This window comes from Dermochelys coriacea, chromosome 1, assembly GCF_009764565.3.
Source record: "Dermochelys coriacea isolate rDerCor1 chromosome 1, rDerCor1.pri.v4, whole genome shotgun sequence".
Lineage (NCBI taxonomy): Eukaryota > Metazoa > Chordata > Testudines > Dermochelyidae > Dermochelys > Dermochelys coriacea.
This window is the reverse complement of record NC_050068.2, coordinates 147,508,941-147,525,351: the sequence shown is the minus strand read 5'-3', so window position 1 is coordinate 147,525,351 and position 16,411 is coordinate 147,508,941. Positions and strand designations below refer to the sequence as shown.

At 38.8% G+C, this 16,411-nt stretch overlaps 1 protein-coding gene across 15 annotated transcripts in view; it reads left to right on the top strand.

The window, feature by feature from the left end:
• The window catches only part of DMD (dystrophin), a 1,935,994-nt gene extending 1,920,445 nt beyond the window's left edge, over nucleotides 1–15,549 (top strand). For 9 of the 15 annotated variants that reach the window (XM_043505371.1, XM_043505356.1, XM_043505349.1 and 6 more), the window contains one exon: nucleotides 13,707–15,549. In XM_043505371.1, coding sequence (XP_043361306.1) covers nucleotides 13,707–13,804 — 98 coding nt within the window. In that variant the 3' untranslated portion in view covers nucleotides 13,805–15,549. Of the gene's footprint in view, nucleotides 1–7,466; nucleotides 7,499–13,706 lie in introns of all 15 variants that reach the window. The other 6 variants (XM_043505382.1, XM_043505417.1, XM_043505366.1 and 3 more) reach the window with 2 other exon arrangements.
• The last annotated feature ends 862 nt before the right edge of the window (nucleotides 15,550–16,411 follow it).

The following is a 16,411-nucleotide window of genomic DNA, read 5'->3' as shown; positions in this document are numbered from 1 at the left end:
CTGCGTTGTATATAACAGACATGACATAACCTCCACAAAATTCTAACCTAGCTTAGTGGGTGCCTTATTAACAATATACACTCTATATCTGTTTTTTCTTAGAATTTCCTCTTTTTCCTTTCCCTTGGTTCCTTTTTTCACAGTCCCTCTGTGGTTTTCAATCTGTCTGTTCTCTGCTGTATTTTTTTGACCTATGTTTCATTGTATTTTATTCTCTCTCCTTCTTTCTAAGAAGATTGCGAACCCAATAACATTAGAGTTGGAGTCAAAACTTTCAAACTCACACTGTTCGAGTTCAAAGTGAGACAAAAATAAGCTGGCTGCTAGTTTGTAGAGAGCGTGCGTGTGCGTGCGTGCGTGTGTGTAGAAACAGCACGTCTTTCAATTTTCTTGTTTTTATTAAAGTTTGCTCCCTTTGTTTGCTGAAGATAAGCACACACATTATTTGAATCATAGTTTTTAAAGCTTTTTATTTAAGAAAAGGTCTTTTCAGAGCCAGAATAAAACATTCTGCTGCCAAGAGAATTGCTTGTATTCAGGACTGGAGATGGAATGGTTGTTGGACAGTAGCTACAGTGGTTGACATTCACCTGCTGTGGAGAAGCCCCATAAGTCTTATATGCCACCCGAAGTCCCACTTTTGCCTTATTTTGTGGATGTACATAGGCTTTGTGCACACCATTTGCACAGGGAGATGAATTTCACACCCAGTGCCTTCTCCAAAGGATGATGTGCCTGCCTGTTCATCCTAAACAATGACCTCTGCCATGCGAACCATAACCAATAACCCTCAATTGGGCCCCACAAACAGTAGAAAGCGAAGGGAGGTTGGAGAATTGAATGGAAAAATGGATAATGGAAACTGAATCATATAGAAAAAATGTTATCCAAGAAAATCTGCTGCAAAATACTTTCACCTAAGTTGATCTCCTTAACATGGTGAACAGATGTGTGCAATATATCCATCCCCAAATTGCACCTATGATGTACCCACCATAAAGACAGAGAGAGCCTGTTAAAGACACTAGCTTCTAAATCCACGTTTAGGCACCTAAAAAGAGTGCCCGGATTTTCAAAGATGCTGGGGATCTGTAACTCTGATTGATTTCCTTGGCATTTGTGAGTACAAGGCACTCCAGAAATACTGTGTGTCCTACCTATTAATTTATGAGCCTAACCCAGGTTTTACCACTGCAGCCCTTGTTCATTGTAGCAAACTTCCTCATCAGAGTTGATGGCAATTGAAGAATAAAGTTCATTTTGAAAATACAGGCATGTTTGGAATACAGTGGTCACAATTCAAAAGTCAACAATTAATGTGTTGTCTAAGCTGCAGCAGTTATTTTCCTGTACCTAAAAAAGGAAATTACCACACTATTTCAGATTCCACTCTCTGCTGATGGAGAGTAAAGAGGGTTTTTAATTTTATTTTTTTTCCTATAAAATGTATACAAAACTTAATTAATAAAGCTGACAGTATATAAATGCTGTACAGAACCTATTGCAAGCAGTGATGTGCTGTAATTTGTAGTATATTAATTAGTGTTTTAGTAAACAAAACATTTTCCTGTATGACACAACCTGCAGACATATCTCCCCTGCTACAATGATTAACACTCCCCACAGCACACCTTTCAAAATCCATGGATCGTAGAATATCAGGGTTGGAAGGGACCTTAGGAGTCATCTAGTCCAACCCTCTGCTCAGAGCAGGACCAATCCCCAATATTTGCCCCAGATCCCTAAATGGCCCCCTCAAGGATTGACCTCACAACCCTGGGTTTAGCAGGCCAATGCTCAAACCACTGAGCTATCCCTCCCCCACATGCCTATCACAACATGTGGTACATGGGCCCACGAATTCTGTCTTTTTGTCTTATCACTGCAGAGGTATTAACAGTCCACTCTACCTTGAATGGTCCTTTACAATATGTTCCAACTACTTATGCTAAACAATCCCTTCCACTTTGCATTTTGCTGTAACCCATGGGTGTACATTTCTCACACCTGAGGAAGAGCGCTGTGTGACTCAAAAACTTGTGTGTCCCTGTCACCAACAGAAGTTGGTCCATTAAAAGATATTACCTCATCCACCTTGTCAGTCTAGGAATACATTAATTTTCTTAATACAAAGGAGGGAGCAAATTTATGTAGTGGGCTGCATGGAGGTATCAGTTAAAATCATGGGTGAAGTTTAAAAATGGAAAATTTAGTCTAAATATCAGGAAAAGTGTCCTAAGAATGAGCTCCTATGAGGCTCTGAAATAACTTCCCAACAGAAAGATTTTATTTGTGACTTCCAAAACAAAAATTTAAATGATAAAATGTATAACAGGGACAAATCCCCTGGCAAGGAGTTGGGCTGGTGATTTAATATGACTTTTCCATCTCTAACTTCTATGATTGTGAGCAGGTGTATTAAAAAGAGCATCGGAAATTGGTAGCATTTATTCTGAATAGATTTTAGCACCTTTGTTGTAAAGGAAGTCTTGCAACATTAGAAAACTAAGCGTACAATCATAGAAATGGAGAGCTGGAAGGGTGCCATGGTTGGAAGGGACCCTGAGAAGTCATCAAATCCAGCCCCCTGTGCTGTGGCAGCACCAAGTAAACCTAGACCATCCCTGACAGATATTTGTCCAACTTGTTTTTAAAAACCTTCAATGATGGGGATTCCGCAACCTTTCTTGGAAGCCTGTTCCAGAGCTTAACTACCCTTATAGTTAGAGTTTTTCTTAATATCTAATCAAAATCTCCCTTGCCGCAGATTAAGCCCATTACTTCTTGTCCTTCCTTCAGTGGACATGGAGAAGAGTTGATTACCATCCACTTTATAAAAGCCCATAACATATTTCTAGACTGTTATCAGGTCCCCCCCCCTTTTAGTCCTCTTTTCTCAAGATTAATGTATGTCCCGTTTTTGTTTTAAATCTTTCCTTACTTATAGGTCAAGTTTTCCAAACCTTTTATCATTTTTGTTGCTCTGCTTTGGACTCTCTCCAGTTTGTCCACATCTTTCTTAAAGTGTGGCATCCAAAATTGGACAGACTACTCCATCTGAGGTCTCACCAGTGCCAAATAGAATGGGACAATGACATGCCTGTTAATTCACCCCAGAATATTAGCCTTGTTTGCAGCTGTATCACATTGTTGACTCGTATTCAGTTTGTGATCCACTATAACCCCCAAATCCTTTTCACCAGAATTATCACCTAGCCAGTAATTTCCCATTTTGTAGTTGTGCACTTGATTTTTCCTTCCTAAGTGAAGCACTTTGCAGTTGTCTTTACTGAATTTCATCTTGTTGAATTCAGATCAGTTGTCAAATTTTTCAAGGTCATTTTGAATTCTAATCATGTTGTCCCAAGTGCTTGTAACCCCTCCTGGCTTGGTGTCATCTGCAGATTTTATAAGCATATCTCCATTCCTTTATCCAAGTTATTAATGAAAATATTGAATAGTGATGGACACAGGACTGACCTTTGCAGAACCCCCACATGAGATGCCTTCCCAGTCTGTGAACCATTGTTAACTATTCTTTCAGTACAGTCTTTCAACCAATTGTACACCCACATTATAATGTTTTCATCTAGACCACATTTCCCTCGTTTGTTCATGAGAGTGTCATGTGGGACTGTGGTCAAAAGCCTTGCTAAAACCAAGATATTTCACATCTACTGTTTCCCCTGTATCCACTGAGCCAGTAACCTTGTCCAAGAAGGAAATTAAGTTGGTTTGGCATGATTTATTCTTGACAAATCCATGCTGACAATTCCTTATAACCTTATTATTCTCCAGATGCTTACAAATGGATTGTTTAATAATTTGTTCCACCTTCAGATTCATTACCAGTTCTTCCCTGTTGGTCATAATAAAGTCTAAAATAACTGTCCCTCTGGTTACTTCCTCCACTTTCTGAAGCAAAAAATTGTCCCCAGTACATTGAGAATTTATTGGAAATTTTGTGTTTTGCTACATTACATTTCTAACAGGTGCCTGGGTAGTTAGTCTCCCATTATTATCAGGACTTGTGTTTTGGATATTTCTGTCTCATAGCTCAGGTCTCAATAAGTGGATCTTGGGAAAAGTAGGTGATGTCCCTGTATAGCTTTTTATAACTTTTTTTTTCTTAATTTAACCTTTCAGCAGTTTTTAAACAGTACAGAAAGAACTCTGTGCTCCTTGAAGAGCCAAAGGTTGGTGCTAAAAACAGTTTAATATCTGCAGGGGGAATTTCTGCTGAGTACCTGATGATTGCTGTCCTTAAGGAATTTTCCTTTCCTTTTAATCTGAGGTTTCCCATCCATGTTCCCATTGCTGTGCTGCTCACAGCAAATTCACAGCTGCTGCAGCTGCCTCAGACAGCTGCTATGCTAACTCAAAACAGATGTCAAAGCCAGAGGTCTGACATTTAGAGGAAATGTACTATTAAATACCACCTCAGTGGTTTATTTAGCCGTGCTAGATAATGGGCCACAGAGGAAAATGTTTTCACACTATACTTGTGCACAAATTACACAGTCTTCAAGGAGTTTATTTACAGTAAATAGAGATCTTGGCTTTACAAAGAAGCAGCAGCAATATGCGATTTTAAAAAATAAGGGCCAAGTTCAGTCCTATGTTTAGCAGATGAAACTCCACTGAAGTCAGTAGAACTGCACCTACTTAAAACAAAATCTCATTGTGATCCACAATGTATTTTTGTAGCTAAGGTTTGCAAATGCTGTTTATGAATGTACCAGAGAAGAACATTATCCTGAGCCCACTGAACTCAGTGGCAGAGTGTCTGTGAACTTCAGTGGTGCACAGTCAGGGGCTTAGGTGGTAAGGTGAAGAGAGTCATATAAGTACTTAGAAGAACATAAACCCAGTTGTAAATTACAATGATTTTGGGGGGTCAAAATTCAGCATTATTAATTTGTCAAGATACCATTTAATAAAAAGCTTAGCATGGCTTACTTAGAAGAATTATGATGAACTCAGGGCAATAAATCAAAAATGGCATTGAAAATAGATTTATCATTTACAAGTCTGCTTTTATTTTTTATCCCACTTTTATGTGTACGTACACACACACGCGCACACACACACACACACTCTTTCAGCAATGCATTAGCTATGCTTGAATACTGATAAGTTGTGCAGCTAAATCCCTACTTCCAGCACTGAAAATGTATCCTATAATTGTTTGTATTTTGTCTGCAAATCACTGGCATTGTTGTTCAAACTCTCCTTTCCACGTTTTACAGAATCAGTGGAAGAACTCTCTCAGCCACCATAAACAGTGAATCTCACAGCTAACTCAGATCAGGAAAGGGGTGCTTCTGCCCACTCCAGCCAGCATCCAGAAAGATGCCAGGTGCTGAACCTTCCCCATGACACCTGTGGTTCAGTTAGCCACAGGGAGCGAGATTCCTGAGGTCTTTCCAATACTCGAGTCCCTGATGGTGACACAGTGCAGTACTGGCCGAGCCTCTGTCACTGTTTCTTCTGTGGGACCTGAGGTTGCTTTCCAACTTTGAATACATAATCAGGCCATGATGAAGTTGCTTGAGAATATATTAATGAATTTCACATGAAGTGCAAAAAGGTGTTTTCTGGATATTAATACTGTTTGAAAACATTTTTCAAGGCAAGAATTTTACTTTATTTTATTTTGGAGGTGGGATGGGGAAAGTGTGTCTTAAACTATGGTAAGCCAATAACTTGCCTTGTTGCACATAAAAATGTAAATCTGTACTATAAGTCTATTAGTTAAAAACTCAGCTTACCATAATTCTTAACAAAATTCTTTCTCCCTTTATTTTTGAAAACAAAGTGTGTACCCGTTAGTTCTTAGAATGACTGCTGAGAAGACAGACTAGAATTGGGCATGCTATTTGGGAGTGATCTGAGTTTTACTATTTCTCAGAAAATGTCCAGAAAAATCCAAGCTTATGTCATTAAGGGTGCTATTGTTTTATTTTACTTTTTGACTTTTTCCCTTTTATTCTTTAGGTGACACAATATTTTAGGCTTCAGTCCTGCAAAGACCCCATTTATGTGCTTAATTTTACACCTTCAAGTAGTCCTATTGACTTCAGTGGGACTAAACACAGTCCATAAAGTTAAATACATACATTAGGCCTGGTCTACACTGGGGAGGGTGAGGCGGGGAATCGATCTAAGTTATGCAACTTCAGCTACGTGAATAACGTAGCTGAAATTGACGTACTTAGATCTACTCACCATGGTGTCTTCACTGCGGTGAGACTGCTGATGCTCCCCCGTCGACTCTGCCTGCGCCTCTTACCCTGGTGGAGTACCAGAGTCGACGGGGGTCGATTTATCGCGTCTAGGACATGATAAACCAACCCCTGCTGGATCGATCACTGCCCACTGATCTGGCGGGTAGTATAGACATACCCTAAGTCTTTGCAAGATTCAGATTGTAAGTGGCTTGGGGGCCCATACCTTCATGTATGATTTTTCATGGCCTGACTGGGGCCATGGTTGTGACTGATGCCTCTGGAATTTCCTACAACAACATAGCAGTGATAATGTAAAGAGTTGAACAGTTCTTCATGTACATATTTTATTGACAGAAGTTGTGTGGTTGAGAAGGACAGGGTGCCACATATTGATGGAGAGCTTGAGTATCATTTAAGGGAATTTGTCCATGCAAAAATATGTATCAAGGCCTGTGAACAAGATCTTTGATCCCCTGAGTAAAGGGCAGTCATGCAAGTTAAAGCCACACCTAATTTCTCTGATATTTCATTACATTCTAAAGTCTATAAGAAACCTGCTTGATTCTTGATCAGTTCCTAAACTCTTTTTCCCTAATCTCCATTTGAAAAAGTTCACCTTTCCTTCCCTTTCTTGCCACCCAGCCTCTTTGTAACCTTCCCAAAATGCACACCAATGTCTTGATGTTACACAAAATATTCATCCTTTAACATGTGTACAAGAATGCATTAGAGTGGCAATCGGATAGGTTTATACTTTAGGTGCAAAAGTAGGAAATTCAGAGCAGAATAAACTCCATAATGTCTGAGTGCATTGATTATGAAGTCAGAGAGAGAAGATTTTAGCATGAATGTTGGCTAGTAGGAATACTTGAAATCAATATAATTATACTGCTCACTTAAAAAATGGATTTAGAACATCACTGCCTTCGTCTCCTCAGTGAAAAGTTTTATTTGGTTGATTTCAGTAGACTTCATAACTACTTCTATATTTGGCTGTTAAAAGCAATAAGCAAGGATTTTTATTTTTACTCTTGATTTGATCAACGCTCAACTGCCAGTGGTGTTAAAAGCACTATAGTCCTTCACTTTATTAAAAAAAATTAGATATATTATTATATTATGCCTGTATTAAATTCCTAAGTGGAGGCTGAAGAGTCCTTGTCAGTATAAACTACTATTGATTTATTTGTGGTTTTGTTTTTCTTTCCTTTCTGCTACCTTTGTCTGTTACTAAAGGAAGAAATGCCCCCGGAAAGCCAGTAAGAGAGGTTAGTGAGATTCAGGCTCACTGTGACAAACAGAAGCCATGGCATCTTGCTCTTTGTGTCTGGCATTTGTGGCAGCTGTGTAGCTTATTTTTTGTTTTTGTTTTGTTTTTTGTTTTCCTGAGTGCATGGCACATGCGTGCTTTAATATACAATGCCTCTCAACTTTCAATGGGGAAAATGTTAGAACAGGAGTGTGCCTCACTTCCACGTCCCACACAGATGGAAACTCAGGGGATGACAGAAGATGAGACTATATTAAAATAAAGTCATTATGTGACACACGTGGTCAGATGTCATAATCTGTCATTGGCCTGTTCCTGTACATAAGAAGAATTGTTTTCTAGATATCTCTAGAACCAAGGTAAATAGGTTTTTCTTTTAGAATACTGAAGGTTGAGAGGTATGAAAAACTCACACTTTTTTTTTTTAATTTGCAAATTCAGTTTTGCACATAAGGAATGCTGCTAACATCCACCAACTTCACAGTGCTGCATTCAATTATATAAAGGTATTTGCTGTGTGCTTTAGAAATGGTCGGTTTGATGAAAAAATGGCTTTCTATGATGCTATGACGTTTAAGAATTCGTATTTCTCTGCCTATTACTTGAGTGAACATGTTTTGTGCTGTGTAGTCATATTACCTTTTTCAGTATTTCTAGGGAACTTTTTTTATTGTTAAGCTATTCTCTCAAACATTATACCTGTAGGAGTGCAAAGTTGAAATGCCCAATGAAATGGTTATGAAAGATAAAATATTCAGATGCTATCTTAGTGGAATCACAGATAGCTGTGAAATGAACTTGCAAAAATTATGCACAGAAGGTGCTTAGAATGAATGAATTAGGGATTAAAAAGGTGGCCAAACTCTGGGATGTACTCTACCTGCAATGGGGAGAACCTGATAGAGCCATACTCAGACTGTCTGTCCTGGGGCTGGTGTGGGGGAGGGAGGTTAGCCACCAGTTAGCTAAACCACTGTGGCTGACCGTGCTACACTGGCGCAAATGGTGACTTGCACTCGCACAGTCTTCCCTGGGGTGAATTGCACATGTACAGCCATTTGCACTGGACAGCTATATTGGTGACTAAACACTACACTGTAGATCAGCCTTTCCTCAAGGGAGGTATCTGGTGCTTGCTTATTAACTTGTTCATCAATGGAGTATCTGACACTTCATCAAGCAGATTGCACCTGTTTAAAAATTCTATGGAAATGATTTGGTATTCAGTTCTGCTAATTAATGGCCCTTAAGAACTGATGATTAGGCTCCATTTGAGCAGAACAGGCCCTTGATGCTGATTTTTGTTGTCTTTGTTTATATTTCCATACATCATTAAAAAAGACAAAATGCAGTGTGTGTGTGTGTGTGTGTGTGTGTGTGTGTGTGTGTGTGTGTGTGTGTGAGAGAGAGAGAAATAGCCTTTAAAAAAACTGCCACTGCCCTGGCTTTAGAGAGTGTGCAATTTCTAAATACTGAAAATCCACTGGCCTAATCCTACAAAGTACTGAGCATCTCCAAGGAAATGTTCAGCACCCTCAACTCTTGTTTCAACTCAGCAGGAGTTAAGGGTGCTCAGCAATTTGCAAGATTGAGAGCTAGCTTCTCTTACTCAGACCACATATACATGAAGTCTGCATGCTAAAAAATATTTCTCTGTCTAGTTATAGTGTAGCTTTAGCTTTACATGTCAGTCAGTTTGTGTGAAGCCAGATTGCAATTAAAACACAAGTAGATTTTGTTCCTCTTACTCATGTTAAGTAGTGCCTTATTCTGTGAGTAGTCCCGCTGATTTAAAAAAGCTATTCAATCTGAATAAGGCTGTCAGAATCTGACCCACCAACAGGGAGGATTGTTCATGGGTTGAGGCATGGGGGGCGGGGCAGGGGGCGTTAGACATTTGCACTGCTGAAATACAGACACTATTGTGTTGGTTTTTTTTAATTTACTTTCTGGCCTGTCTTTAGAATGTGAACACTGCACATTTATTTCTGTAACAAGCTGCAGTGCAAGTTTGATATTCAATTACCGTGTCTTCCCCTGGGGCCTTAATTCCAATACAGCCTCTAAAACAGATACTGTACATGTGCTGTATGTAACTAGACATGATACAGCTAGTGTCTACAGAAATATACTGTTGTCCTGCTTTCAAGGCAAATACACATGTATTATTGTCACTCCATTTGTACAAGACTAGGTTAAATTAACACTTTCCATGTCTCTTTTTCCTCTGTAACATTTTGAAGCTGATTGGGATGTTTTTAAATAAGGTTGTTTCATCCTTGCAGAGCCACTAGCACAGATAAACTTTTTTGTCTTTAATGTGATGTTACAAAAAAATGAAAGTGGAATTAATGACGTCTTTGACCGCTCAGTTATATTAAAAATAATAATAATCCTGTTTGAGACCCTAGTTTAGACAGTTCTGTTTTCATTTATTAAATGGTTTTTGGGCCAGCATTTTTTCCCACTTTTTTCCTGCATCTTAATAAGGAATATAGAAATGCTGTTTTCAGGTGCTTCCAGTAAACAAGAACACAACAGAAGTGTAACAACAGTCCTCCTGGTATCGGCATTATAGAAGATGACATACACACATGTATGTAGTGCACATGTGGCCAGGAAAGCCATGCTTGTATTGTTCTTAAATCCCTATGGTCTTGAGAGAATAAACACCCCACACACACACTTTGCCTTTCTCACCTGCATGGTTGAGGAAGGGCTACTTGGATTGGAACTGGGCCTGCAGCCAACGAGGACAGCAAGGACTACTCACCTCTTACATCCCCCATCCTTCCCCCACGAACAAGGGGACACAGAGAGTGAGAGGGTCTGGAAGAATGACCTGTAGTGATGCAGAAAAAATATGCAGTAACTTACTCCCCCATCCCGAACAAGAGAGGGCAGGGGACAGTATCTGCTTGCTGGGCAGTGACAGGCCCTCCTTTACTCAGGGCAGATTGTACATTTGCAGGCTACTCCTCTGTAAAGTGACTTTTTATTGTTCTTGTAGATGTTGCTAGTCTCCACCCACAGAAATTACATCACTAATTCTAATGTACTTTCAGGGCTAATATGCCATATGAGCAAGTGGGGGGTGGGGACCACAGGGGGGTCAAAAACTGAAACTTAGCATATTAGGGTGGCCGCAACAAAAAATGTCATGATCTACCATATTGGAGAAAGTTTTTGTTGTTGCCATTTGTATGGGATGATCTACATACCTTGCTCTTGGCTCCAAACATATGGGAGTAGTTGTGATAATCCCAAAAGTACAGCAGCAGCAATTTGAAAACAGAATTATTGCACTATTGTTATACTATTTGGATATAATAATAGAATACAAGGTGGCATCTAGATAAAAAAAGGTTTTATTGGCCCTCATTTTGGATGCTTGCATAACTCATTCATTATGCTAAGTTTTATGTTTGCTTACGTCACAGTTTAGAAAATATTTTATTATTAATTTTTTTATTAATGTTATTGTTGCTCATCCTCTGCCTGTAAAATCAGTTACCAGTTGCGTTAGTTACCAGAGTTCTGAATGACAGAAAAAATAGTATGAACAAATATTAAACGTTTCTAAAAAGGATCTAAAATAGCTTTCCATAAATCCAGGGAATGGGGATTTTAAGGTCGGCTATCTTGGTCTGCCAAAGCTAGAAATGAATGAGGTTATATCACTTGAAAATCTGGAATGCCAGAATTGTTTCTAGCAGTATCAGATCACAAGATAACTGAGTGTGACTCTGGGATCACGGACAGTTTTAATATTGCCACTCACTGATGTTTGGCCATTATAATTTTCGGCCCCTCCTTTTTTCCAGGGTTTGGGAGCAATAGATGTGGGTGAAGAAATAATTTTGTGGTAGGAGCTTTAAAGACTAAAGTAGAGGCTGTTTGAAAGTAGCTTGCAGGACTGAAGTGTTCAGTGGACTGTTTCAGATTATTCAGGTCAATCCAAATGTATGCCAATAAAATCTTTCTACCATGCCATACATACACACATAAATGTGTCAGAAAGGTGGAGCACATAGTGACAGCTACCGTTCTTTTTATGTAAGCACCTTCATTTCAAAAGGTGTGCTTTACTCATTTTTTACTTACTCAGACTTTCACTTTTTAGGCTGAATTTCTGCTGAAAGCTGCCTCTTAATACCAATTATCAATTATGTAAGCCCACTTTTTGTTGGTTCTGAAGTTTGTATTTTGCCATCCGCAGCATAGAGCACCATCCTTTGGTCTTTTTCACGAGAGAGAGAGAGAGACTGAACACGGAAAGGAGGGTGAATTGTTCGTTTTATCCTGACTCTTTACATCTTGCGGGATTGCTCACTACTTCATTCTCTCTCATGCTTTATCTAATGTCAGTTAAAATCACCAGTGAGACTACATTTAACATTCTCTTCCTAACTGCCAAAGCAGCAGCATTGGTAGAATCTGCTCAGGAGCCCCAGGGTGGCAATGTAGCTGAGGTATCGTAGGTTAGGATAGAGGTGCATTGCTGGAATTGTGTGGTGAAGTTTACAGAAATACTTGGCTATGTTATGATTGGTTCAAGCAAGTGATATTAGCCCCTCACTTTTATGAGCATGGAACTCATTCCTTTATGCAATAAATTAATTTAAAATTTAGATGATATACTTTAAAGTTTCTGTCCGACAAGTTTTAATTAATTCAGCTCCATCATCTTGGTACCGCAGAAATGTCAACCGTGCATGATTATTTGTATACTGTAATATTTAGGCACAACAGTTTAAGGAAAGAGTCTGATCTTAACTCCTAGTATCCTTGTCTTTGTGAGTTTGATTTATTCCACTTGTGTGGGGAAGTGCAAAATGTATTCCCTGTGTCGGGAGAGGCAGCAGCATCAGTGGGGAAATTCACCCACGAGGGTAGGAAGCGTTAGTTGATGGGACCAGGATGATGTGAGGTGTTGAGTGTCCTGGTCCTGTCCTATCCTCGACTGACTCCTCGCACTTTGTGGACTGTGCCAAGCATCTCTGGGTGCTCCTGTGTTCCACAGGTTGTTATAACTCTCTTCTCTGAATAGACTTTCTGCCACCAAAGTTCTCGGTGACTCAGACTCTTCGTGCTATTTCAACATATCTTTGTATGATTTTAATATAGAGTAGTAATTAGTTATTGGTTAATAAAAAGTTAAAATGCCATGAAAGAAGCTCTAGTAATGACATAAACCATCTGAGATGTATAACCAAACGTGATAATATTTCAGGATCTCACATTGATACCAGTGACTAGAGCTGAGCAAATAAACCACAGTAAATAATTTATCTGATAAATGTAGCTTCTTTTGCTGCTAGTGGAGTATCCACAGACAGACGGCAGTTTCCTTGAATACATTTATTCAAAAGGATTCAGGGAATGTAGTTGTGAATTGTTCTTAATCCTTTAGTTGGATCAAAAACAGTTTTAGATTAGGGCACGATTCACATTGCTTTAAAAGGTATGTCTGCACTGCAATTAGACACTACAGCTGGCCCATGCCAGCTGGCTCGGGCTAAGGGGCTGTTTCATTGCAATGTAGACTTCTGGGCTCAAGCTAGAGCCTCAGTTCTAGGACCCTAAAAGATGGGAGGGTCCCAGAGCTCAGGCTGCAGCCCAAGGCGAGTCAGCTGGCACAGGCCAGCCACAAGGTTTTATTAGCAGACCTACCCGAACTGATTTTGGGTTATTCTTTAGTCAAGCTGCGTAAGTTCTGATTGGGCCGGTTGTTTTTTATTCACTGATCGGATGAGTGATCAAGCACTTCCGGCACCCATTTAACACATGTGCAAATCTAAAATGTGGTTTATGTGGATACTTATGCATGTGACTTTGAAATGTGCTTTCCATGAATATTCATGCCAATACAACTCGAGCACTTGTACGTGTTTGGAAAGCAAGCACATGGAGCATTGCCAAAGCGCATTACTATATAAATTCAAACCAGTATTGGTTGTGACGTTTTCTGCAAGATTCACCGAGCTCTTCTAACAATGAATGTCACACTATCACAAATGACTTTTTATGTGTGTTGTAGGATGGGGATTTTTAGGTACAATATTCCATGTTGTACTCCGCATGGAATTGTGCAGAGATATACATGGAGAGTGATGTGTGTCTACTTCACTTATACATAATGTTCATAACAATTCACTGTCCTGTCTCTGTTACTAATGTCCTTTTCTTTGCCTTTTGTTTTTCAGGCCACAATGTAGGGAGCCTTTTCCACATGGCAGATGACTTGGGCAGAGCAATGGAAACCTTAGTTACAGTGATGACTGATGACAAGGCATTAGAATAGCAAGATGTGTTTTACAACTTCAGGCGTCCCGCATGGTTTTTATAAAATTCATACAACAAAGAGGATTAGACTGTAAGAGTTTACAAGAAAACAAATCTATATTTTTGTGAAGAGTAGTGGTACTATACTGTAGATTTCAGTAGTTTCCTAAGTCTGTTATTGTTTTGTTAACAATGGCAGGTTTTACACGTCTATGCAATTGTACAAAAATTATAAGAAAACTACATGTAAAATCTTGATAGTTAATTAACTTGCCATTTCTTTATATGGAACACATTTCGGGTTGTTTAAAAACATTTATAATAGTTATAAAGAAAGATTGTAAACTAAAGTGTGCTTTATAAAAAATAATTGTTTATAGAAACCCCCTTTAAAAAAAAAAAACAAAAACAAAAAAATTGAGGCAGTGCATTTAGTATCATTTCAGCTCTGTGACCATACCAGAGATGTATTCATGTTCTGTGTTCTTTTCCCTGCTTATCAAAGAAAGTATTTTCTGCAACAACACCAAAACAACTGACTTACCTTTCATGTTGTTTTTTGTCTGATGAAGGTTGGCTTAAAAAAAAAATCTTCTTAACTTCCAATTGAGGTAGTTTTTCCACCTCTTTCCAGATAAAATTAAGGATTATATGAATCATCCAGCTAGTCTGCAATAATGAAATGAAAGAGCACATTACATGACAATGCTCTCTTCAGAGCTTGCAAAAATAAATTGTAAATCCTATACTCCAGCCGTTTCTTCTGCCGACTAAAATCCAGAATGTTGTTAGTAAAGAAACATAGGAATTGCCTTACCGGATTAAACCTTTGGACCTTATTGTCCGGTATCCTGCCTCTGGCAATGGCCAGCACATGATGCTTCAGCAAAAGTTTGATATGCTTCCTCCCCACCCATAATGCCACCTTTCTGAGATGCTGTAGGTCGGGTGTGGAGGGAAGGAGATTCCATAGTGACCCCTGTTGCTGATCCGTTTCTGCCTAAAAGCACGAAGTGATTGTTCATATATCATCATAGATTGCATAGCTACCAATGTTATTAATTATCATAAAGTTACCCAATCCTTTGGGGGGGGGGGAACACATCCACAATATCTATCTCAACCCCTTGTGGCAGCACGTTCCAAGGAGTTACAGTGTTGAAAGCTTTGGGGGGCAGTGTAAAAGAATTACTACTGTTCCTGTATGATAAGCAGTTGAAGGTGCCCACACTATTTCATGAAATGTTCATCAGCAAAACAAGGTTCTCCTCTTTCCCCCCCCCCCCATATTTAGTTCCTCCCCATTTTTTTCTGCAAGTAATACCGCACAATTCACAATGACTTGGGAGAGAGAGAACAGAAAATAGATTAAACGGTTCAACAGCAACTCCTTAGGGTAGGTTGGGGTGTGAGGTGCTGTTAGCAAAAGCTTTACCATTTCATTTTCTTTTATCAGCTTTTAATTTTCTTCTAAAACACCTAAAAATACACCATCTGACTTACTCACATTACTTTGCAAGGGTAAAAATCTGTTACCTCTTCTTGTATGAAGTGTAATTAAAAGTTGGGAGAGATTTTATTTTATTTTGAATGCTAGTTAACATTGAACATGGCTAGTCATGCTATTTCTACCTCACTTTGGTTTTGTGGTGTTCCTGACAATTAAGTACAGATGTTACATTGTCACCACCTGTCCATTGTGTGAACCGGTCTCATCATTTAATACTAATACATTTAAAAAAAAAAGAAAAGAAAAAAAAGAAACCCAATCACTTTCATGATAAAGAGCTCTTTAAATGCTTTATTTACAGTGGGTACCCTGTTTACTTCTGATTGCATTTCTTCAGGAAAGTTCAGATCAAGATATAAGGGAATGGATTAGTTTTTCCTTCTTTCTTTTGTGCTTGTAAGTTAAACCTCTTCTAAAAATCAGAGGCAAATAGCTTGCACAATTGTTTTCATCAGGGTTTTATTTTGGTTGGTTTTTACTTTCTAGACATTAGTTTTGGAGTGAGTGTTAAAAATATTTAAAAAGTTGAGAGCTTTATTGCTGCTTTTAAGCATAATTTGGGAATTCTTTCATGTTCCTTATAACCACAAAGTATTAAACTGTAAAACATAATCATTATAACTGACTACATAAATATCATATGGCATGTTATTTCATTGTTACTTAGTACTGGTTTATTACTTGGGTATCATAAAATATTGTGTTTTAACACCAACACTGTAACGTACTAATTTTTTTATAAACTTCAGTTTTACTGCATTTTTCACAACATATCAAATTTCACCAAATATATGCCTTACTATTGTATTATATACTGCTTTACTGTGTATCTCAATAAAGCACGCAATTATGTTATTAATCCTAATGGAAGTGCAGCATTTATTTAGTGGCTTTCTTTTCCAGTAATCTGTTCTTTATGGAGCTCCACTGAGTGGCATGCCATCTAGTCTATTCCTTAATGTAGTCCATATACCCCTCAACAAAGTACTCATGGGGCTGGATGCAACGGGCAGCACCCCTAGAAATCCCACATGATTTGGGAGAAGGGGCAGGGAACCTCAGCCGTCTAACAGAGGGGTTGTTTCGTAATACGTGGGACTCAGCTAAGGCATAAGT